General features: G+C 35.0%; 2 protein-coding genes across 2 annotated transcripts; one reads left to right on the top strand and one right to left on the bottom strand.

The window, feature by feature from the left end:
* Nucleotides 1-6,004: 6,004 nt before the first annotated feature.
* LOC692823 (isocitrate dehydrogenase) lies at nucleotides 6,005-9,669 on the bottom strand (the record flags this gene model as incomplete). The annotated part of the gene is given in 3 exon segments (NM_001046669.2): nucleotides 6,005-7,409; nucleotides 8,680-8,696; nucleotides 9,588-9,669. A coding segment is annotated over 1 exon segment (1,227 nt).
* A 1,399-nt stretch (nucleotides 9,670-11,068) lies between these two features.
* On the top strand, nucleotides 11,069-23,054 carry LOC101742673 (uncharacterized). Its single transcript, XM_004923171.5, has 9 exons — nucleotides 11,069-11,387; nucleotides 11,890-12,093; nucleotides 12,829-12,897; nucleotides 14,272-14,397; nucleotides 14,651-14,857; nucleotides 15,409-15,549; nucleotides 15,641-16,369; nucleotides 17,039-17,292; nucleotides 19,985-23,054. The coding sequence occupies exons 1-9, from the start codon at nucleotides 11,250-11,252 to the stop codon at nucleotides 20,619-20,621; spliced, it is 2,505 nt and encodes an 834-aa protein (XP_004923228.2). The 5' UTR covers nucleotides 11,069-11,249; the 3' UTR covers nucleotides 20,622-23,054.
* The last annotated feature ends 3,338 nt before the right edge of the window (nucleotides 23,055-26,392 follow it).

Here is a 26,392-nt window from a genome sequence, read left to right on the forward strand (position 1 = left end):
ATCAAATTTATATATGGAAAGTTGTCTATCAACTCCATAACATTATCAAAAGTAGCTTGAAAGATAGAACATGTATCTATTCACCCCTGTTTACGGTACGCATTTTGAATAATAACTAACTAAATGTAGGTAAAAGTTACTGCATCTTATTGTTTTTATCTGTTTTGTGCATTACACGAAATTAAAGAGAGTTGGAAAATAGCTTGTGTACTGCGCCTATGTTATTGCTGGACGAGGCAGGTAAGTTTCTGGAGCACATTATTGAATCTTTCATCTATCGATGGAACAGTATAATGTTGACGAAGACCGCACATCGTCGGTGGGATCCTACGCTCGCGAGACTGCCTGACTTGCTACTACCAGCATGGCGAGATACATCGCTGTCAACCGGATTAAACGACAAAACTGCTTTCAGACTACGCTATACTATAGTGCCAAATTGTATAGCAGCGTATACTTAGTATAGTAGTGTGAACGTGTCCATAACAATGTATGGTGCGCTATATTGTTGTGCTAAGAGTTATATACTACTTAGTCTGGCCATACTGTTACAAAGGAAAACAAAAAAAAATCTATGGAAAATAACATTTATTACTTTTACAGTGTGTTACTTTAATACATAAATATAAAACAATTTAAAGTATAAAAAGCTTATTCGAAGTGGTCTCCATTGGCTGCAATACGGTCCTTTAAACGTTGAGGCCAGTTATCAATAGAAGCACGCACTCTTTCCATGGGAAAAATTTTCACTGCCAATCGTACGGATTGTTTTAGGGACTCCAAATTATCATGGCGTTTAGAGCCAGCCGTACTCTCTAAAACTGACCATAAATCATAATCCAGCGGATTAAGATCGGGACTAGACGACGGCCAGTCTTCAACTCCTGATGAAGTCCGAATCGTTCGTTTCCAACCAAGACTGCGAATACCGAGCTTTATGACCTGGCGCCCAGTCTTGCTGGAAGGACCATTCTTGATTATTGAACATGGTGTTGTTAAGGGGCTTCACTACCTTCTCAAGAATGGTATCTTGATACACTTGCCGATGTTTGATACCTTTTTCACAAAAGTATGGCCCAGTCACTCTTTCATAGCTAATACCCCATCAAACCATCACTGAAGTCGGATAGTGCCCACGTTGCACTCTGTCGACTAATTGGGAAGCTTCCTTAGAGCTTTGAGCATAAATAGGGTCATTTTGTTTGTTAAAATGTTGCTCAATTGTAAAAATTTTCTGATCCGTAAACAAAATTTTTCTATGACCTCCCTTTGCGTACCGCTTCAGTAGTTGTTTCGATTTTACCACCCTATTCACTTTTAAATTATCAGTTAAGAAATGATCAGTACGTCTCTTATGGGCTGCAAGTCCTAAGTCATCTTTTAAAATACGCGACATGGTTCTAGGTGCTATCTTCATCTCCCGAGATAAAACCTTTTGCCTTCGGACAGGATTTCTTCGAATTCTTTCCCTTACTGCTTTGACCACCTTTTTCGTACGAACACTACGTTGACGGCCAGATCTTTTTCTGTCATAAACAGAGGAGGTCTCATTGCACCTATTAATAGCCCGGTACACAAACATTTTACTAATACCAAGCGTATGGAGAGTTTTAAAAATTGCATTTGGCTCCATACCTACTTTGTGTAATGCAATCATAGCGATTCGGTTCTCTTTATCACCCACTCCATTTTAATATCGCAAAATATTGTACAATGTATTGGCACCATGAGAAAGCTCAATGAGCAATCATATAAAAATGACAGATTCCAAATTTAAATGTAATATTTTGTTTATTTTTAATTGTAACAGTATTTATGGCTAGACTAAGTATATTATATCATAGCTTAGTCTGAAAGAAGCATAAGACCTCGACGTGGCACTCAATAAATTCCATCTTTTGCCTGTTGCCATCCATTCTCTTTCCTGAAACCTGTCGATAGCCACATGTTTGGAGACATTCGCATTGACATTGCATTACAATTGATTGATTGAATTGAAATATTCGGGCATCATTGTAAGCAGTCGTTACATCTTTCACACTCACTTCGCTGATCTGGTTTCCTGGCTATTCGGGACGGCCGGCGCACTGAACCTGCTTCTTCTGATCAAGGGGCTGAAGGGGGTGGTGCGGTCTATGACTCCTATATAAGGGTTTACCGGTGGTAGGACGTCTTGCTTACTGGTGATGGACGTCTTGCTTACTGGTGGTAGGACGACTTGAGAGTCCGCATGGGTAGGTTGCCTATTTTTGCCGTGAAGCAGAAATGCGTTTCGGTTTGAAGGGTGAAGCCGTTTTACTGAAAAAACTGAAACCTTAGAACTATAGCTCAAGGCAGGTGGCGGCAGTTACTTTGTAGCTGGGCCGTGAGCTAGTCCACCCATCTAAGCAATAAAAAAATTTATTTAAAATCATTTGAGCAATGAAGCGACGGTTAATAATAGTTATTTAAATTTTTACTCATTTGTGTTATGTTAATAGGTGTAATTGTATGTGTTTATTTATAATCAATTCATTTTGTTTGTAGCAGTATTCATTATACGACACCGTACAATTTAATTATTTTACTTCAGCTGATTTACACCAGACATATATTTAAAGTGACCAAACGCTCAGATATATACCATAGAACACATTCAAGCCGCACTCAATAATTTGAAAATGTTGACTAAAGTGGAAAATAAAACTAAATCGACATTTCCTAGTGCATATGTAAAGTCACTCAAAACCCTCACAAGACTAAAAAATGTCTATGGTGTGGTATCCATGGATGGGTACGATTCCTAATGATGAGCTTCGTTCATGATAAGAAAAAAAAAATGTTATTCCTGGCTTAGTCTACAACATATAGAAAAACATGCTCTACAGAAGTTCACAAAAATATGTAGTCTTCAACATCATCAGGTTGTAGTGATCCATTCTCTTAACAACAAAACCATTGCAACCACCAAACCAACTAACTATGACCACTGAAAAGGAAGACAAATATTTTCAGTACCTATAGGTATATGGATTGCTAGGTGTAAAGCTGAGTACTTTTAAAGAACACAGAAAAGTGTCTACTCTGAAACTATTAGAGATATGAAGAATGGTGAACGCAGTCTTAAAACCAAATATATCATCATATAGAAGTTTATTAATTCACAATAAATTTACGGTGGTACCTAATACGAGAAGATATTTTAGAAATAAAGATTCTCTGTAACCATTGAAGACAAGGGTTTTTATTGCGTAAGAAATTCAGCATATAGGTATAATGTGATCAAAATAGGTCCTAATCTTAATTACATAAGAACGATGGCTGTTCTAAACTTCAAACTATTTCGGGCAGGAGTGGACAAGATAGTGGTATTAATTTTTTATTAAATTTTATCTCCTTGACCACCACACACCGTCATTAATAATGGAATAAAATTTGCGGCTTGATTTTATGAATCGCTATTGTTGAAACGTGTAAATTTACTTAGGTAATTTATTTAGCAAACATTACATAGCATTGGAAGAATCGGGTACCGGTACAGCGGGCCTCTTACCTATAGGTTTGTTGAAGTCGTCGTGATCTAAAGACGTGACGTGAAATAAAACGCCCGGTGCATTTGTATCGAGCAATGCGACTGTACTAGTTGTTCGAATCCTACAGGTAGGTACCAATTTTATTAATGAAATACGGAGTTAACAAATGTTCACGAGTGACTTCCACGGTAAAGAAATAACATTATGCAATAAAAAACAAACACACAAAAATTATAATCTGCGTAATTACTGGTGGTAAGCCGTCTCGTGAGCCCGCACGGGTGGGTACCACTGCTTTCCCTATTTCTGCTGTGAAGCAGTAATGCGTTTCGGTTTGAAGGGCGGGGCAACCGTTGTTCTGTTAAAACTGAGAGAACTCATATCTCAAGATATCGGCATTAATGTGGTTGATGTCTATAGGCTCCGGTGACAGCTTAAAACCAGGCGGGCTCATGCAACCAACTTGGCAATAAAATAATTAAAATAAAGTCAATTGAAACAGAACTTCAAAACATCTGCAAAATATAATGGAGCACGTTCCATGTTGAATACCTTTTTTCAGTTGGACCAAGTTTATATTTAATCCCTAATTTCATATTTCATAATCTAGTCGGAGACAACCACAAAGACAACCGGCCCTTATCTACACATATCTCTGCTATCTCATTAGTATCAAAGCTTAGACGACATTGACCTTGAATATTTAAGATATTATTACGATAAATGCATAAAAGAATATTCTAACCGTTCGTGTACCACCACCCCGCCTATTTCTGCCGTGAAGCAGTAATGGGTTTCGGTTTGAAGGGTGGGGCAGCTGTTGTAACTATACTTGAGACCTTGGAACTTATGTCTCAAGGTGGGTGGCGCATTTGCGTCATGGGTGTCTATGGGCTCCAGTAACCACTAAACACCAGGTGGGCTGTGAGGTCGTCCACCCATCTAAGCAATAGATAAAAAATCCTGGAAGACCTCGAGCCCATCAGTAAGTATCTAAAGTCAGTATCTACTACATTGCCTATCCTGCAGACTGAAAAACAGTCGACGTCGCCCTAAACACCTCATTTCGGAACCTCCCGATCCACTAACGGTGCTTTTAGGTACCTCAAGCAACGGTTATCGTTCTTTTCGAACCCGTCGTTGCGACGAAGGGCTCGACGAGCGAATTAACAGACACAGCCCACTGATTTTCTGCCCGGATCTTCTCAGAGTCGCGTTTCCAATCCGGTGGTAGTTCTGTGAAGCATTGCTAATGCTAGGGGTTAATGTTAGCAACGTCGTCAGGTTTGAGAGTCGTGAGCTCACCTGCTTACGCGGAGAATCTAGTATAACCCCTTGAGGTTAGTGGAATAGATGAGAAAAAAAATCTTTTTTTTATAGATGAGCTTACGGTACATCCAATGATATGATGATACAAATCCCACAATTTTATTTTATCATAGGAAATTGCCTTTGCAGAAACAATTTGTATATGTAGTCTTGCCAAACAAATTCCGCCATTACCTACTTACGTGAAAAAAATTATTGCTGAGGTGTTAATATATATACTTTTAGGAATCAGATGTGAAATATTGTTAAAAAATAACAATTAAGTAACCTCCAAACAGGATCATAAGTAACAATCTTAAAGTAACAAAGTGATTTAGTTAAACTTAGATCCTATGCTCTAAGTACAATTAAAGTTGAACGCAAGGAACCAATCAAACAGTAAAATAGGACGGATTTACAAATCAAGTTAAGTCAAACCGAGAGATTCCGTATGGAACCACGTCACAAATTGTAACAATCACGAACATTTCCGAACTGCCTTTTAGACAGTGGCAGCCCCTTCTTCTTTTTCTCGCTTTGGATTCCTCCATGCTAATGGCATGACCACTTTCGCGCAACAAGAGCTTAAAATAAATATACCCGCCCATAAAATTATCAAAAAGGTTAAATATCCAATAAATGCAATAATAATGCATATTTGAAGTTCATTCAAAACGATCTCCGTTGGCGTGAAAATAACCTCTAACCATTAGGTACTCAATTATCGTTATTTGTAGAGAACTGTAAACATATGTAGGTACATATTCGGAGACTTGTTAATTATTAAAAAAACTCCATAACGTAACCGGTACAGTTGCGTAATAGTTTTTGAGTGACCACAAACTTTGCTCGAAATATAGTATTTTTTTGTTGTAAATATTTATACATATTAGTTTATCAAACAGTGATAAGAATTATCTGAAATGCAGAAACCGACGAAAACATTCGTTCGAAATGACTTAAGAGACAGACAATAATAATTATGTAAAATTAGTATTTAATAAAACTATTCAAACCAAATTATATTCTACTGAAATTTTCTGACGCAATTAATTCTGAACAGTATTGTTATTTAATTTCGTTAGTCTAGACACAAAATTTTACACACCCTACTAACTAAACAATGGAAGTTCATTAAATATTTGGGAATTCGTTTTAAATGGCAGAATAATTAAATACAATTATTTTATTTTGAAAAATAATATATTTATAGGAAATAAATAATCGAAAAAAAAAAAAAAAATGCTATTAGTTTTCATGCCAAAAAAATTAGGTACCCTTATTCCATTACAATAAAATATTGTAAGTTGATATAACAAATATTAAAGATTAGACCGTTTCCTTTCTGTAACTAGTCATTGTCCTAGAGCAACCTTCAGGTTTTCGGCTAGTTTATCCATGAATTCGAATGTTTCATAGTAGTCTGATCTTTTGACATTGTTCATACCTTTGATGCAAATGGCAAGGTCTTTAGTCATAATTCCAGATTCAATAGTTTCAATGCAGACCTTCTCCAGAGTCTCAGCAAAGTTCTTTAAGGCATCATTGTTGTCTAATTTAGCACGATGCAACAAACCTCTAGTCCAAGCAAAAATTGAAGCAATTGGATTGGTGGATGTCTCTTTTCCTTGCTGATAGAATCTGAAATGACGTGTAACAGTGCCATGGGCAGCTTCAGCCTCAACTGTTTTGCCATCAGGACAAATGAGAACAGATGTCATGAGGCCCAGTGACCCATAGCCCTGAGCAACACTATCAGATTGTACGTCTCCATCATAATTTTTGCAGGCCCAGACAAATCCACCCTCTGATTTCATAGCATAAGCCACCATATCATCAATTAGCCTGTGTTCATACCAGATACCAGCATCCTCAAACTGTTTCTTGTACTCCCTGTCATAAATATCTTGAAAGATGTCTTTGAAACGACCATCGTATTTCTTGAGAATTGTATTCTTAGTGCTTAAGTACAGAGGGTATTTTCTGTCCAAAGCAAACTTGAATGAAGAATGAGCAAAGTCAATAATAGATGCATCAGTGTTAAACATAGCCAGTGCTACACCTGCACCCTTGTACTCATGAACTACATGTTTTATTGCCTCACCAGATTCAGGTTTGAAGATTATTTCAAGAGTACCAGCACCTGGGACAACAAAGTCAGTTGCTTTGTATTGATCAGCATGAGCATGACGTCCAATGATGATGGGTTTGTCCCACCCTGTTACAAGTCTCGGTATATTCTTGCAAATAATAGCCTCCCTGAAAACAGTACCACCAAGAATATTACGGATGGTCCCATTAGGGCTTTTCCACATTTTCTTCAGTTTAAATTCTTCAACTCTCTTCTCATCAGGAGTTATGGTCGCACATTTGATGCCCACATTGTATTTCTTTATGGCCTCAGCACAATCAATTGTAACTTGATCATCAGTCTTATCACGATTTTCCATACCCAAGTCGTAGACATGTAATTCAATGTCCAAGAAAGGAAGAATCAGCTTTTCTTTGATAAGATCCCAGATTATTCTGGTCATTTCATCACCAAGGATGTCAACAACAGGTCCAGCCTTTATTTTAGACATATTGTATCTGAAAATGTTTTGAAATATTTCAATAAAATTTAACATAAAAGCAGTTAATAACTATTACATTATAAAAATAAAAACTGATAAACAATATCATTTGCACAAAGATTTGAGAAACATTTCTCACTTATCAAATAAATAATAATGTAGTACAACATTCAAACAAACTCAATGTAATAAATAGAACTTTAACCTTGATAGTGTTGTTTTTATATCATTGTATTTTTACTAAATGAGTTTAAAGTTCAAAAAACATATTGTTTACTCCTTGGAAAGAAAATAAAGTAATGATATGTACTTCTTAGCATATTTCAATCTAAAATTTGAAATTTAATTTGACTGTTCTTTATTTAAGTAATTTTTTTAGTCTAGTACTGTAGTCTGCCTCATGCATTTATTTATAACTTGAGTGTAAAAAAATAAAAAGACAGATTTAATAAAAAATGACCTGATGATATTTCATTTTCAATAGAGTTTAAAAAAGGAGCAGGTAATCAATTTTGCTGGTAGTATGTCCTCTTGTGAGTCCGCAGGGGTAGGATGAGTGGACGAGCTCACCGCCCACCTGATGTTAAGTGGTTACTGGAGCCCATAGACATTTACGACGTAAATGCGCCACCCACCTTGAGATATAAGTTCTAAGGTCTCAAGTATAGTTACAACGGCTGCCCCACCCTTCAAACCGAAACGCATTACTGCTTCACGGCAAATAGGCAGGGTGGTGGTATCCACCCGCGCGGACTCACAAGAGGTCCTACCACCAGTAAGTAACCACCACCCTGCCTATTTCTGCCGTGAAGCAATAATGCGTTTCGGTTTGAAAGGTGGGGCAGCCATTGTAACAATACTGCGACCTTAGAACTTATATCTCAAGGTGGGTGGCGCATTTACGTTGTAGATGTCTATGGGCTCCAGTAACTACTTAACACCAGGCGGGCTGTGAGCTCATACACCCACCTAAGCAATAAAAAAAAATTACTTGCATTTTTTGTTTTCTGTTTCCTTATTTTTTATTTGAAAACTGGTGTTTTCATGTGGTCCCATTTACATTTTAGCGAGGTCTAACCAAGAAGTTCTTGAGTAATCCTTATTAATACTTATTTTATTGACTTCAACTACATTGATGATATTCTCATTATATTTTGTTCCAAGTTGGTTTTCTTCATTCTTAACATTATATTTCTTTACATTTCATTCTTAATATTTGGCATTACAACATAATATTCAGAGTGTGATATTTAGGGATTTTTTGTAATTTTGGGTAAATTAGAGAAAATTAATTTGAAATGAATCTATAAAAGTTTTCAAAAGGGACATTATTCCAATATATTTTATTCATTCTGTTCATCAATTTTGTTTAACTTATTTTCTAATAATCAAGAAATTTAAAGGTTTAAAAATAACTTTACACTGGATGCAAATCCATTAAGTACCACTCATTCATTAAATCCAAATCTTTCATGTAGTTTGCGGTTGTCATTTAATATCTAATATCTCACTTTTTGTTTTTAGTTAATTTAAAAACCTAATTTGACTGTCTTAATTGCATTAAGCAAGATAAAATTCTCATTGTAAGGTAGTTTCAGTGATTTGTATTAATGGTATATTTTAAGTTATGATAAAATAAAATATAATATAAAATACCTTTTTTTTCTATGCATATATTTCATTTTATATTATACTGAGTTTAAAATAATTGTTAGTATTTTTCAGTCTGTAAATGCACTTTAAATATATTTGTTATTCTTTTATGTATTTATTATAAAGTTCTAAAAAGGTATTTTTAAGAGAAAGTTTGACATGTAAGCTAGTTAGTTACTCAGCAAAAAATCAGCAACTTTCAAAATCAATTAACTTGAATTTTAAATAGATAAAACTTATGATATAATGCACTCTACAATTTTTACTCAATGAAATAAAAATTAGATGCACCCAGCATGTGGTTCACTTACTTTGCACAAGTACAAAGTTCAAGAAACCTGTTTAACAAGTAGCCTCGTATTTGTGAGATTACGTTCATTTATGTTAGCCTACATTTCAACGTAACAGATAACATTACATTGGAAATGTATTAATAAAATATATCTGAAAATTACTTTGGCCACAACTACCACTCACCTTTCTACTTCTATGAATAAACGAGTACTCTTAAGATTAGTGGGAACGTCCTACTGTGCTAGCGCCACTAAAGAAACTAAATACATAAAATGGATAAAAAGAATGTTAGTTTTATCTGATACTACCAAATGAATTAGTAATAGAACACGACCGAGTTGTGAGATGTGGCAGGCGGCTAGTGAAAGTGAATTGTTACAATAGGTAAGTTAAAAGTTAAAATTAAAAAGTCAAAGTTAAAATAAATTTAAAAGTTATTTAAATAAAACCTACCTGTGACGGGAGTAACAACCACAATTAATTGATTAAATGAAAATTGAAATGGAAATTAAACTTGTTCCCCTCCTTTTTGCAGTATGGCAATGTTCAAATATTAAGCGTATTATTTAAGGTGGCAATTTTTTTATGGAATTTTATGACCTGGCTACTTCGACCTTTAAGTCATATCTCATTTTAATTTATCCACCTCGAGATATAAGTTCTAAGGTCTCAGTATAGTTACAATGGCTACCCCACCCTTCAAGCCGAAACGCATTACTGCTTCACGGCAGAAATAGGTAGGGTGGGGGTTAAGTGGTTGGCGCATTTACGTTGTGATGTCTATGGGCTCCAGAACCACTTAAGACCAAATGGACTGTGACTCGTCCACCCATCTAAGCAATAAAAAAAAATACCTACACGTGAAAATCACAAGAGGTCCTACCACCAGTAATGAGGAAGTTTCCAATCACATAAAAACAAAAAAATAATTAAATAAATTTAATGCAATGTGAAAGAAATGAGCCTGTAATTAGATAGAGTAGCTATGAAATCGTACTTATTTGGGTAACACAAGGGCTACCTTTCTACAATACGAAAATGCTCAATGCTCAGTAAATCAGTAATTGGCATTCTTGATAAAGCTTATTTTTGGACTTCGTTACTGCTGCTAAAATTAAGATTACATTCACCTAACGGTTCGAAATAAAAAAAAATCATAGTTTTCTTTAGTCCTTATATATGAATTTTTATGCTACTTTTTTTTAAAGTTAATTGATAAGGTATAAAAATAAGATGCATGGCATTAAATAACCATATATCTTTTTACTTTTTTGGATCATGTTGAATTAGATGAGCTGATTTGGCAAAATAAAACATTATGCTGAATAAGAATTGCCATCAATCGCTAAAAAAGCATTGACGGTAATTGAATCCTCAATTTTAAACAGTTTAATCATGACTAGGTACACCACTACTTGCCGATCAAATATTTTTTAAGCTGTGAAAGTGCACAAATTTGGGAAAATAAAATAAAGCCGCTGGACGTAACTTCTCGGGACTCTCCAAAAAGTCCATTGAAAAGTCTCAGTAAATTACCAAATTACCAGTATTTACTGAGGTTATATTTCATCCCATATCATATCATCTCGTCCTATCTCATTTCATTTCATTTTATTTCATGCCATGTTTCATATTAATCAACTTCATTTCACATCATGCTATCGTTTTTCATATTTACAACAAAATTTTAATAAAAGATTAGGCTGTATGATGAGACGCCTTCGCCTATAGAATTGTAAAAATTAACCTACTATTATATTTTAAATCTACACTTGGGAGTCCGAGAAATTCCGATTTTCGACATTTAGAAATTTAGAAATTGAGATTCTGAACTTGTGTTTTATCTATGATTCTGAAACATAAAAGAAAGATGAAGATCCTAAAGGATTATGTTTGACGAGTCTTCGAAATGGTAGTGAAAAAGAATTGGCGTAAAATTGAAATAATCAGGAAAACTTCAAAATCTGAAAAGTCGGGCGATTCGTGGACCTTCTTGGGTTCTAAAGCTGTGATCGTTTGTCCTGTTAAATTAGTAAAAATGCAGACGGTAAATTTAGCACCTAATCTCTAGGTTTTATTTGATTCTTCATTCCTCCTTACGACAACCCGTTCCCCCAGTAATTCACATCACAAAAGCATTGATGAATTTAATTTGCAAAGCTACAAAAGTATTTAAATTTGTAGCTGTATGATTTGAGATCTAAAGTTCCATTTATTTTCATAAATCAAATCTCAATAAATCATTATATTACAAATGTGAGAGGAATAACATATTTTTAAACCATTTAAAATATTTTAAAATATTCGAAATATTTAAACCATTTTAAAATATACACTATTTAAATAGGTGTCAGCTTAAATAGATTCTTGCTCCTGAGTGACTGAAAGACTTAGATATCATTTTTCAGAAGAGCTTGAAGAATTTGATTAATTTTGTTTGACCACGAATAATTACATTGAATATGATATTAATGTCAATTTGAAATTAAAAAAAGTTTTCCCAGATATGAAATGATTTTAAATACTTTTAAAAATATGACAATTTTTAGAAACAGCCCATAACAAGACAAATTGCCATAAATACCCTTGCGGCTATGCACAGAAGATTCAGTTTGCCAGGACCAGTGCAACCGCATTCAAGGCCTATATCAGAATTCAGGGCCAGTGCCAACAAGTCTTTGGATATGCTACGTCAAACCATACAATCTGCAGTTACTAGGGAAATTGACCAAGTGATCAAAAAATATTTAGAGGTAAGAATTTCACTAATCCTATCTGCTAAATTGTGATATTAATAATGTAGTAAAAAAAAAGACGTGTGGCACTCAGGGACTTCCGCGGTAAAGCTATTGCATAGGATTTTTGTCAACTTATAATATATATAATATAATTAGACAATAATAATTTAATATTAAAACTATATTAAAATAAGACCAAGGTGTATTTATAAACATTAACAAAAGCAAAACATTAACTGTCCCCTTCACACTCATAAGCTAGACTGCGAGAGAGATGGGCAGACTTTTTATGATGCGCATGCAGTACGACATCACACCACGCGCTTATTCACAAACACTACACAAGCGCAACGTGTGAATGTGCTGAATGTGAGCTACATGGTAGGCAGAGTCGGGGTGCTAGATTTTATTTTCGTTACGGAATTTCTTGATTCGGTCGCCGCGCTTTACGCCCGCGATGAAAGCTATCCAATAGCTTAAAAAATTATTGTCAAAGGCAGAAGAGCAATGTATGTTATTTAATTGAATATAGTCACCATTGAGTATGAGGAATGCCAATTCACTGATTTAATGGTACTAATAAATAAATGGTATCTAATAAAATAAATGATACCTATTTCAAAGTGAACTGCGTATAATTATGATGTAACATTAAAAAGTCAGAAGAAAATGATCTTAATTCCATTTTTATTATTACATACATAACATATTACATAATACATACAATATGAGAATATTTTTTCTTTTCAGAAATTCTTTGTGCCAGCAGTAAATAATATAAGACTGAATTTGGGAGACGAATCTGTCAGTGAGGACCAGGTAATGTAAAAAAACTGTTTTTATTCATGTTTGAACAGGCCTGCTGGTCTGTAGTGTAAGTTAAATAGCAACAGCAACCAATAAGCAACAAATAAAGCAATAAATAGCAACCAATAAGCTTGGTTCATTGGGTATATTTTGCTAATTTAAAACCACATGTGGTAAAAAATAACTGTAATCATGTTCTGTTGGTTGGCATTTTAAATATTTTAACACTGCTATTTGATGAAATAAAATAGAAAAACAAGTCCAGAAATAAGTATTAAATTTTATGAAGTTAAGTGTGAGCTCTGAAGCAGAAGAAAATAAATAATAGCTTAAAAAATAAAAATGAAACATGCTTTTATAGAAAATCCAACTAAAAATAGACAACAGCAAATCTATTGTAAAAAAAGCATGGGGGTAGTTTTAAATCTTTTATTGACAATAGAATAACAATAAATATATATTCTACTTTTTAGTTGGATTTTCTATAAAAGGGTCTTTTGTAGTTTTATTAAGATATTATTTATTTTTCTTTTTTTTTGTTGGATATTCTATAAAAGCATATTATTATTCCTACTTAAAATGTTTAATTGTCATCTGCCCTTAATAAGTTTGCCAAATTTCAAGTTAATCTGATGTTTTTAAGAGGGTCAAAATCATGTTCAACATTTCTGTTACATACATACTAACATATGTACGAAACCAATAAAATCGTGTTAATAACAAAGGTCAAGTGTATCTAGATTTTATACTAACAATTGCTTTCTATTCGTTCCAAAGCCAAATTGACTTCTAAAATGTTGAGAGCCTTCAGTTGTGTGAATTTTTCTAATGAAATACGTACTCAACAAATGTTCACGATTGACTTCCACGGTGAAGGAATAACATCGTGTAATAAAAGTGAAACCCGCAAAATTATAATTTGCGTAATTACTGGTGGTAGGAACTGTTGTGAGTCCGCGCGGGTAGGTACCACCGCCCTGCCTATTTCTACCGTGAAGCAGTAATGCGTTTCGGTTTGAAGGGTGGGGCAGCCATTGTAACTATAGTGAGACCTTACAACTTATATCTCATGGTGGGTGGCGCATTTACGTTGTAGATGTCTATGGGCTCCAGTAACCACTTAACATCAGGTGGGCTGTGAGCTCGTCCAACCATCAAAGCAATAAAAAAAAAAAAATACAATTCTGCCCCTAATTGCGAATTCGCAGCCTCCTAATACCAGTAGCAATCATTTAACCTCAGAAAAATGATACTTGTTTGGTTTCTCAATATTCCAGATCTAATTACCAACTGAAGATACACAGAAATGTTACACATGTAAAAATTTCTGTGCTGTAACATTGTTCAAATCCTGCCCCTCATGTACTAAAAATATTTTGTATTCAGGTTCGTGCTGTGTGCAGGGCAATGCTGGACGCCACACGTTTGCTATACACAACTCCAGCGCGAACAGTACCATGTCCATATGAAAGTAGTGAATCAGAAGCGTTAGAAACCAAATTCAGCAAGCAAGTTAGTATACAATGCAGTTATTTGTATGTATTTTGAAACACATGTATCTAATGCTAAATGGAGCATGAAATACTATTTATAAAATTTGTTATAGGTTGCTGATTTGCTAGTTTTGAAATCTTTAATTAAAGCACAGATCCTAAAGGTTGAAACATCCGTTTCTATGTTCCCGCTTAGAGAATCAAACAAAATATTTGCTTTGTTTTTCTCTTTTTAATATATGACTATTATTCATTAAATATAACTGTTATAGTTGCAAAGTACACTACAGTATAAAAGAAAAGATTCAGAGATTGAGACAGATCTATTTGCCAAACGGAAGAAGATTAAACAAGAAGATAATACTGACAGTGCTTCCTCTTCACCATTGCCTTCACCAGCATTAAGAGATCCAGAAAAGTGGAACCCAGATCGACTTACGCAAGATACGCTGTTTATTATGGGATCTCATGCACATAAGGTATTGTGCTACTGTTTGATAGATCTTTGCGATATAAATGTAAGGTTGTCTTAAAACAAGTAGATATTATAACAATATTTTTATTTGTTTATCATGTTGGTAGAACCAACTTTTTATTTTATTTCCCTTGTAGGCAGACAAGCATATGACTCACCGCATGGTGAGTGGTTACTATCGTTCGTGGACGTCAGCAATGTCAGGGGCAGAGTCAAGTCACTGCCTAGCACTAAAAGTTCATGGTCCACTTTGTGTTAAGTTATTACTGGAGACTATAGATATCACACAATCACACAGTCTAAAACTTTTGTGGGTTTTAATTTATACTGCACAATTTTATTATTCCTTCCTGATAGAAGTCATTCATATATCTGTGACAATTACATATTTGTTGTACATTTGAAAAGTTTATAAACACCTGTGTATTTAAATACCGTTCATTGTGGCGGACTGTGGGAGAGGCCTACATCCAGCAGTGTAGAGATACACATTTTGGCACATTGACACTCTAAAGATATCTCTGAAATTAATTGTTTGGCCTAAAAATATTTTAGGTTCTTGGATTGGGCAACTCACGTGGACGGTTATACACGCGGCACTCTAGTTTACCAAGGTACCCCGCCGATAGCATAGACAAGGAATGGATTGCTAATCACAATTTAGCGAATGCTGTTGGTGGAAAGACTTACATAATGGTATGTACGAAATAATATTCTGATTATTTTGACTGATGGTTTTGAAATTAAGATAAACAAGCATGTAAGAGAAACAAAAAATATGTTTTAGGTTTTAGAAGATATTGAGGAATTGGCACACAGTGAAGCTTACAAACACAGTTCTTTACCAATGCTTGGTGAATTATCTGGATTCAAAGTACCTCAGTTCATGTTAAAAAAAATTAAGTCATATGTAGTGAAATGTGTCTTGAGTGAAGACATCAGTAATACAAGTAGTCCACAACCATCTACAAGTAGTGTGCAAGATGATGATAAATTCAAAGATATTAAAATTGAAGCACCTGAGACTTTTGATGCGAATTTCAATGCGAGCCATTACATAACTGGTAGCGAGAACTCCAGAGATTTCTCTGATGTAATGAAAGATGACAGTGATTTCTCTGACATCAAAGTTGAGGACATTGATGATATAAAAGTGGAACAGATAAAAGTCGAAGATTTGGATGATATTAAAGTTGATGCTATAAAAGTTGAGGGTTTGAACGTGGGCGGTATTAAAGTCGAGAACATTGACGGCATTAATGTAGACGAAATCAAGGTTGAAGACATCAAATTAGAGAACGACGACACCTTTGATCTTTGTAAACAAGACGATGATCAGAGTCATTTGGTTGATGGTCTGTTGGATTCAGACATTGAGTTTTTGAGCCGTAATCTCGGAAACATTGAAAGCGAAACAGATGCGAGGAAGACCATAGAGAAATTGACTGGCGCTAATGCCGATACGATAACTTTAGTCGGAGATGAATTCGATCTGGGTTCGACGTTGAACACAAACGTAAGTTGAATTTTTTAAACAATATATCCTTCGATTTGTTTATTTGATATTTACTAGTGTTGATGGGTTGGGATAACTAGCTTACCTTCTTTTTATCGGTGCCCATAATACATCGCATTAACATCCGATCGGATAGATCGGATTATTTCGCTCCAGAAATATACATGATGCAAACAACGTTTTTACTAGTGGTAGAACCTCTCGTGAGTCCGCGCGGGTAGGTACCACCGCCCTGCCTATTTCTGCCGTGAAGCAGTAATGCGTTTCGGTCTGAAGGGTAGGGCAGCCGTTGTATACATACTGAGATCTTAGAACTTATATCTCAAGGTGGATGGCGCATTTATGTTGTAGATGTCTATGGGCTCCAGTAACCACTTAACACCAGGTGGGCTGTGAGCTTGTCCATCCATCTAAGCAATAAAAAAAACCTGGACGACCTCGAGTCCATCAGTAAGTATTTAAAGTCAGTATCAGTGTAATTACGAAAAAGCGGCGCGACACGAGAACCTTCGTCGTTGTCGCCGGTAACTACATTGCCGATCCCTCAGACCGAATGGAAAACAGTCGACGTCACCCTAAATACCTCATTTTGGAACCTCCCGATCCACTAACGGTGCTTTTAGGTACCTCAAGCAACGGTCATCATATATACGAGAAATATTGGTACAGTTTTCAGGTAATCAAACGAAGTGCATCACTGTGGCGTCGACGACCAGTGGCATGGTTCACAGCGTGCCGGTCGCGCACATCGCGGCGCCGCCTCGCATCACGGGCAGCACCCTGCATTACTACACCAGCTCCGCGCCGCACGTGACGCACGGGCCGCACGTGACGCACGCGCCGCAACGGACCGTGCACCATCTGCCGCAAGCCACCGTCACCATACAGAGCATCCCGGGCTCGGCATCGCAGATGATACGAGGGTGATTATAGGCTACATTATAATACCTATATAATATACTAGCGACCCGCCCTCGCTTCGCTTCGGAAACTGTAATTTATTATTGATTTCTCCACTATTTAATGGATGTTATTATACATATAAACCTTCCTTCTCAATCACTCTATCTATTAAGAAAAACCGCATCAAAATTTGTTGCGTGTTTTTAAAGATTTAAGCATAGGGATGTAGGGACAGAGAAAGCGACTTTGTTTTATACTATGTAGTGATAATGCGTTTCAAATAAGAATGTGCATGGACCTGCGCCATATTGTGACGTCATAGCTATCAAATCGAAGAAAATAAGTAAAGTCAGTAAAAAAAGTAGAAATTTTTAAATATTTATTTATAATCTAAATCTTCGAGTTTGCCGATTCCACTCATCCCATTATTTGAGTAATCATCATCATCGTCGCCCATCCATGGATTATAGGGCCCGATAGTGTTGCAGCCTTGATTTTTAAATAGGTGGGATTTTTTTTTATGTAATCTAAATTCATGTTTAATCTACTTTGAACACTCAACATTTGAAGAAAATTATGTCGGTGCGTATAGTTCAATAAAACAGATATATTAATAGTCATTCAAGTCATACAAGTTCATAATTAGTAGGAGTGGGTGATATAAATCGTATATAGATTCAATATCTATATATCGCAGCAATATCGTTGAATCCGATATCGCCCCGCACGAAATCTATATATCGATATCAGCCGATACACGATATTGCTCGATGTGATGCGCATCGCCATATCGTACCGATTCGTGAATCGAAATCTATATTTCGATATCAGCCGAAACACGATATTGCTCGATGTGATGCGCATCGGCATATCGTACCGATTCGTTAATATCAGCAATATTCGTTTGGTTCGTATCAAATCGGCCAGGGTGAGTGAGCGCACGATAGGGATATCATGTGATGAATGAAACAGAAACAGGCATTATCCATACAATTGTAAACCTTATATTTAAGTCCATATGTCTGTAGATTATTCTTAGCGTATCAGCAGGATACAATTAAGGAAAGAAGTTTCAACTTTCGACCCTAACTTGAATGCAGTATAGCCTATTTGCATCGTTGAATTTAATTTCACGCGCTTTGACCTTGAACTTCAATTTTTGGACAAGTGTTTGTTTATAAATACTTAAAAGTTTTCTGTGTTTGATTTTTAAAGTACACATTTTTCCATTTTTAGTTGAATCCAAATAATTGAGTTTATTTCTTGTGTTTGTATTAAACTTTTGAAATCTACACTCTTTTGGTATATTTTGTAATTTTAAATTAAGACACAAAATACTAAAAACTGAAAATAATGTAGCCAGTCCTAAGCCTGGTAAAAGCATGAAGGAAAGTTTTTTTGATATTTTTATTTTCATGTTCTTTTTATTACTTTAAGATCATATTATAAATTGATATCAGAAAACCAACCGTATAACGTTGACTTAAATCTATATCTACTATGATATTATATCAGCGTATCGTTTCAAATCTCAAATATCATGAATCGAGAAAATCTACTAGCATCCATCAATATATAGATTCAGAAAATATATAGATTCAATATCCGATATTGATCCTCGATATATAGATACGATTCGATACGCGGCAAAACCGATATTACCCACTCCTAATAATTAGACAAAAAAAAACAATAAAAAAAAGAAGATAAGATTTATTTTTGTTGCTGTCCATACTTTTCTATCGAATTTTGACAGAACAAGGTCATTGACGTGCACATTCTCATATGAAACGTACTATTTAGGATTATATCGAGGGGTCGTTTAATACGTGACATTTATCTTTGTAATTAAAGGTGCGTTTTATTTGGTATCAGCATGAACAGTTTGATGTTTTTAATTGAACCCTAATTAAGTTGACCCCATTCAAATGGCCGTGGAAGGTTTTTTGTTACGATATTTTTTCCTAATTTTAAACTTTAAATGGCTCTACTGTAAAGTTGCAAAAATGTCGCTTAAGCCACCGTTGATATAATACCTTCAGCTAAATAATATCTGTTTATACCTTCAATAAGCTTTTATTAAGAAGATCATTATTCTATTAAAAAAGATTCGACTAAGTATTCTCTATAGTTAGCACTAGATCAGACAACCCCATGGGCTACCTCATCGCATTTACTCCACTAGTCGATTGGCGTAAAGGATTAAGTTTATAGTATTACGAAAGAAAAAGCATTCTATTACTGCTGTTGATAGGCCTGTGGTCCGCGAGTTAAGTGATTACTGGACATCATAGCTTCAAAGATGGATGACGACACCAACTTATTCTAAATATATTACATTATTTTTTTCGAAAAGGGCACAATTATTTATTTTAGTAGTAGGCTAATAATATAGTTTTTTTAATCGCTACCTTGTAATTTCTTAGACATAAAATAAAATGAAAACCAGTACGGCACACGCGCTCTAGAAGTCAAACTTTCGGAAGCATTCTATCTCATTCTTACGCAGGATAAATCCTATAGATGTATATGTTTGTTTCATTTTAATTGCACTTTTATAGTACCATTTTCGTTTCATGCTTTAAATCCAAATTGCGAAAAAGACATTTTCACTTCCAAAAAAATACAGCAAATTCTTTTTTTTTGTATCTAAAGCATGTTTTTGTTCCATTTTCGACGTTATCTATACTAATTCCTATTTTTTTCTTTCAGAATACCAATCAACACGAAAACTGGAACTTTCAGTACAGTTATGTCGCAAGGCGGAGGGAACACTATAATTGGTTTCGGTACGCGTACACCGAACGCGACAATAATTGGGACCCCGCAGTATGTGAACGTTTCATCTAAATCATTTCCCACTGGCAACATCTTGCATAACGCTATCGTGTCGAGGAACATCATAAACCGTTCAAACTTGGCCGCCGTGACGTCCGGTGTGACGTTCAACGTGACGACGGTAAGGCCCGCGTCGCAAACAACCACGCCCAAAATAAGCACGGCGGTCTCGACTAGTTCAGACTTCGACAGTATCTCCACTACGAAGGACATGATCGATAATGCCTGCAATTCATCGGTTATGTTGAAAAAGGTACTAACCCTCGGCAGTACTGGTGGGGCGAAGTCGTTTGTTATGCATAATACGCAAAAAGTTTTGTCTACCGGTTTCGCTAGCGGCTCGACGCCTCCGCCGAATGTGACTATAGTCAGTTCTGGCGGTGGCCCTCTCGGTCATTCCACGTCTAATATTTTGAGCGCGACTTCTGGCACTCTGAGCGCTACGCACGCTACCTTGTCGGCTTTATTAGCTTCGAACGCTGAAAACGCCAAAAAAGGCAACAAAAAATGATCGTTTGTCTCTCTGAAAAAACAATAATCCAAAAACAATTTCGTTGCATTTAAAATGGATCTCATTTAGATTTTAAGTTTCCATTGTAGTCGCTCATTTAGTATCATAGCCAAATTACTATTAAATTGATTTACTTCTCTCGATGCGAATCAGATTTCCGATAACGATAAAGACTGTTCCTGATTATCTCAAAGAATGAAAAACAACTAACTACCTCTATATTGTCTCAATTTTAGGATCGCTATTTATAGTGCATAATATTGTTATTAAGTCTGTGTGTGTTTGACTATAGGTTATAGTTAAAATTAGTTGAGTAGTTGTTGCATTTTTCTCGTTTTGTTTTGTTTAAACGTAAGTACTTAGTGTTTAAGACGTGATGTATATTTTCCGGGATCAATTTAAAATATTTTTCTAAATATAATTCTGGTTCATTATTGTTCAGTATTAGTATGAAAGTATGAAAAAAAAAAAACGATGAGTATGTTTTGTCTTTAGAAGAAATTATTGAAACAAAATTTTTTTTATTTTTTTTTTTTTATTTTTTTATTGCTTAGATGGGTGGACGAGCTCACAGCTCACCTGGTGTTAAGTGGTTACTGGAGCCCATAGACATCTACAACGTAAATGCGCCACCCACCTCGAGATATAAGTTCTAAGGTCTCAGTAAAGTTACAACGGCTACCCCACCCTTCGAACCGAAACGCATTACTGCTTCACGGCGGAAATAGGCGGGGTGGTGGTACCTACCCGTGAGGACTCCGAAGAGGTCCTACCACCAGTGATTAATTTATGCATATTATTTTTATAATAGCAGAATGCTATTGAGTTTTACTATACTGCGCTGGTTGCTTAGAGTTTGTTTATATCTATATTATTATTTAAAGAGATCAAGAAAAAATCATAATTCGAATTTTAAAGAGAAAAAAATCGGTTATTAAATCCATTTCGTACTCAAAATCACCGTTAGGTAAGTAAATTTTATATGTATGTATGAAATTTTTGCTTTCCTTTCAGAACTAGTTTTAAAGATAAACAATTTTAGAGAAACTTATAAGCTATATTATATAGCTATACTATACTAAAGCTATACTATATTAAGCTATATTAAAAAAAAGATTTTTACTGCGCTATGCTAACACCGTAAAATCAAATATCTTATTAAAACACTAAACATGTTTTTGAGTTGTCGACATGACACGACTACGTATTAATAAGTACTGAATGAAATATTGCGTAGGGTATTTAAAAAAACAAAATCGTTCACTTTCAATTTTTATAAAAAAAAGTTCCTATTTAAATGATCCATAAAGTTATATGAACAAATATGGAAACAAGTAATCAAAATTTTATATATTTTTAGCTTAATTCGCCTTATAAGCTTAAATTGAAACTATGTTGCAATATTAATGTGCTTTGAACCAATGCTTTAGCTTTAATTCGTATCGTGTTGCAATATGTTATTGTATTAAGCCTTCCTATTATTATTTTTGTTTATTGTTAGAGCTTTATATCGTTTAGAAATGCAGCCGCTGTGCTTTTCGTTCAATTTGGTTATTTTGTTATCTATTTAAAAAAGTACGCTTAAGCTTGTTTTTATTGTTTTTATTCAATTACTATAATTATACCTATTTTTATTTATTACGAAGATAAACAAATAATTAAAGACATACATCTTATAAGTAGTAACGTTTTATTCCAATCAAAATGAAAAGAAGTTACTCAGTTCGGGGTGTAATTGTTTGATGAATAAATAGCATTTTGTTATGTTTTAGATAATATTGTTTATTCCTAAGAAGATTTTTCGGAAAGTAGTGCAAATTTGTTACCTTTATTGTATTCCGAAAATTCGTATGTCTAAAGGTGTTGCCATAACTAAAAAAGTATATTTCGTAATCCGAATGAATATTATTCATATGAATCGCTCTATACGCTTTAAAGCTGTCTCTCGAATCATCATTTAAATATTTGCGAATAAAGCAAGGCACTAATTAAGTCTTTATTTCATTTCAAATGGAAAATAGTCTTTGACGAAGTTCAATTGTCAAATTAAAGTTTTGTTTTGAGAAGTTTTTACCTAAATTATGTTACTCTTTGACATAAGTAATATTACTATGTAATATTAAAATTACTTACGTTATTTACAACTTTACTGATATTTATATATGATATTTATAACGTGGCGTCTCCACTTGAGTGTTAGGGCCTGTTTGTCTTACGCTCTTGTCATTATTTTCTTTCCGAACTCAATATGACGTTAATATAACATCTTTATTTTCGATTATTTTTTTTAAGCATGTTTTTCATTGAATCTTTACTCATTAAAAATGTTTTACGACTTATTACTTATCAGTAGAGTTGTGAATATAATTTGATAGTTTGTAAGATGTGATTGTGTATTAGTGTAATATTAAATTAATTCCGTCTACATTCTAATAATGCTTAGGAGTTTCTTATGGCTGTGTGTTAGTGTAGTATCGTTGGTGAAAATTTGGTCGGTAATTAAAAGTTAGTTATTTAGAATACTTGATGTCACTTTTAGATGAAATCTTTACCGGTATTCAATTTTTTTATTCTATTTTTAGCCGTTGTCAGTATTCAAGCTGGCGAAATACCGCAAGTTTGAGATATTGGTCGCAGTCTTTCTTTTACGTTGCATTTATAATGGTTGTCTCACGCTTGAAACAGCTTCGCAACAGAAATTTGCAGGGTGGTGGTATTTACCCTTATGGGCCTACAATACGTTCCGTACAATACGTTGTGGGCCAACAGTAAATGCCAGTTGGCGTAGTACGCCGACATAATACTCAGGAACGCTGTTAATATCTAAACCCCATGTTACAACATCTACAGAAAGAGGTGACTTTTTCCCTCTTTTTTTTTAAATTGCTTAGATGGGTGGACGAGCTCACAGCCCACCTGGTGTTAAGTGGTTACTAGAGCTCATAGACATCTACAACGTAAATGCGCCGCCCACCTTGAGATATAAGTTCTAAGGTCTCAGTTCAAGTCAAGTTCAAATGACGTTTTAATTTTCTATTTTCTATTGAAAAAGTATTCTGTGTAAAAGTAAAAAAAAAAACTGGGTTCAAAGTACATAGTCAGGTCATAAATTCTGTCACATGTTTAATGTAAAATAATTGAAACAAGTTTATTCATTATGTAACCATTCATATACCAAAATGAACTTAACAAAACATAGATTCTTATGACACTAAAGTTTATTCAAAATGACCTCTGTGATTTTGAATACAGGCCTTCAATCTGCGCGGCCAGTCGTCTATCGCAGCACGAACGAGGTCCATGTCAATATCGGCGGCTGCCTTAATCAAGGATGTCTTGAGTGACTCCAAATTGGGATGAGGCTTTGAGCACGCCTTTTCCTCCAAGTGTTGCCATATTTTGTAATCTAACCAATGAAGTAGGAAACCTATGGAAATGAAACGTCAATCAAAATTTCGTGCCACTGTGACGTCATCTGGCCACAAAACATGGCGGCTTTAGTGCTGTACAAAAGATTTCAATGTTATCAGGTTTTATCGATAAACGTTCTTGGCCCATTTTATTTTAAATATTGTTGAGTATTATTTATTTGTAGAATTTATACTTTAATGGGAAGTAAGTAGGTATATTGTTATGTGCAAATATGATATGATTTAGATGGGTGAAATCTAAGACAAGTTCGTTCTTCGAATTTGCCAAGTAAACGATATGATGATTTTTAAAAGTTGCTACACTGATTTTATAAAGTTGTCGTTTGTCGCAAAACATAAAGATATGGCGTAGTTCAAAGCCATCAGCCCATTTCTAGCATGCTAAATGTTATCGTATTTTGAGTACGTGTTTTTCTTAGACTATAACAATCTATTTTAATTGTTTTGCTGACTCTAAAGTCCGTAACATACTACCGCAGCGCACCCCAAGGAAGGTGCGCCGCACCATTTGAATCACTTTCGCTTGAGAGTGATTAAAATTTTAAACTTATCAAGGGACCGCGTGAAAAAAAAAACACCTACAGAACATTTATTCATTAATTACAAACGTCATTCCTTGTGACTTCCTCTCTAAAATCACTTAATTATTAAATATTTAACAAATTTACAATAGTGTTTTACTCACTGCGGAATAAAACTATTTTATTTAAATAGTTCCGAAGAGATTTTGTCGGTAGCCTTTTTCCCGAAATATCTAAACAGAATGTCTAAATATGTATGATGACATATTTTAAAGTGGTATTTATGATTAGTGTCATGATCAATAGATTCCGACCGAAAAATGGATTTTTCGGATGAGGGCTCCATAATGAATTAAAATACATATAGATAATAGTTTTAGGGCATTGACTTTCTTGAGATCCTATAAAATACGTTTTAATTATTATTTTTGTATGTTTTAAGCATGATAAATTATGAAATTTTAAATAATCAATCATATTAAATCGATATCAAAGTCAATAAATAATGTACAACCCAAAACAGACGGCCGAACTGACGTGACAATGACATTTGGCGCGCTAAACATGGCGGATTTTCGGCCTCATTAGACGGAGACGGAGATATTTACGTATATTCATGTTTCATTTTATGCACGCACTGAAATACTGTTATATTGTTTTCCTGCGAGTTAAAGTGCTGAGTAAGAACGAGATAGATATATGTTTATGTATGTGCCTTCAAAATGGGTGCTATTTATATAAGCAATTGTACGTATAGAACAATATGTCGTGTCCCTACTATATAGGTCTATGAATCTAACGGATTCAAATCTGGACTGGAGGGGGGCCAGTCTTAGTGCCGGATGAAGTCGATTTCACGCGCCGCCAGCCAGTCTCGTGTGCTCTTCGCTCTATGAGCTGGCGCCGAATCTTGTTGGAATACCCAGTGCCTGTTATTGAACATGGTATGAGAAACAGGTTCCACAAGGTTCGTCAGGACTGTATTTTGATACACAACTGCATTCGTTTTTACACCTTTCTCACAAAAATGTACCTCTGTTAAGCCCCAATAAGAAACTCCCAACCATACCATGAGCGAGGATGGAAAATGACCTCGCTGGACACGCGGAATACGGTTGCTCGCTTCCTCACTACTGTGTGCGTACACCTTATCATTTTGTTTGTTGTAGCTCTCTTCTACGGTAAAAATTTTATCATCCGAAAAAAGAATTTCCCGATATTTTTTTCCCGCGTACCGCTTCAACAAAGCGCGGCATCTCTTCAGTCTCAGGTCCATTAGACGAGCATTCAAACGATGTCCTGTTTTTATTCGATATGCCCGAAGCCCTAAGTCTTCATTTAACACCCTTTTCACCGTGGTTCTGCTTAATCCCATCTAAAGGGCCAACAGTTTCTGCTTACGTTTGGGATTTCTTTGAATTCGCGCCTTCACAGCTTTTATCACTGCTGGAGTCCTAACAGACCGAGGGCGACCACTTCTTGACCTGTCATCTACACTAGAGTCTTCATTGTATCGTTTGATGGTACGATAAACGAATCTTTTGGTTATATTCAAATTTTTCAGTATGTTAAAAATTTGAATTGGCGCGTAACTGCAACGATGCAACGCAATAACTGCAACACGGTCTTCTTTAAGCGTCCACTCCATATTTAAAAATGAGTAAAATTCTAAAAGTATACATTTTTTATTTTCATGAACAATTCGAAATTCGAATTCAATAAACTTTTTTGTGGCCAGCATTCTATAAGAAAAGTTTTTACTGTGTGACAATACTTATGACCTGACTAGGTATAATGTATGTTTGAAAAAATCGGTTGA

This window comes from Bombyx mori, chromosome 10 (genome assembly GCF_030269925.1).
Source record: "Bombyx mori chromosome 10, ASM3026992v2".
In the NCBI taxonomy this organism is placed as follows: Eukaryota; Metazoa; Arthropoda; class Insecta; order Lepidoptera; family Bombycidae; genus Bombyx; species Bombyx mori.

Coding starts and splice junctions, on each gene's coding strand:
- LOC101742673 (XM_004923171.5), top strand. CDS start 11,250: ATGGTAGTGAAAAAGAATTGGCGTAAAATTGAAATAATCAGGAAAACT. Junction 14,858..15,408: donor TGGGATCTCATGCACATAAG/GTATTGTGCTAC, acceptor AAAATATTTTAG/GTTCTTGGATTGGGCAACTC. Junction 17,293..19,984: donor GCATCGCAGATGATACGAGG/GTGATTATAGGC, acceptor TTTTTCTTTCAG/AATACCAATCAACACGAAAA.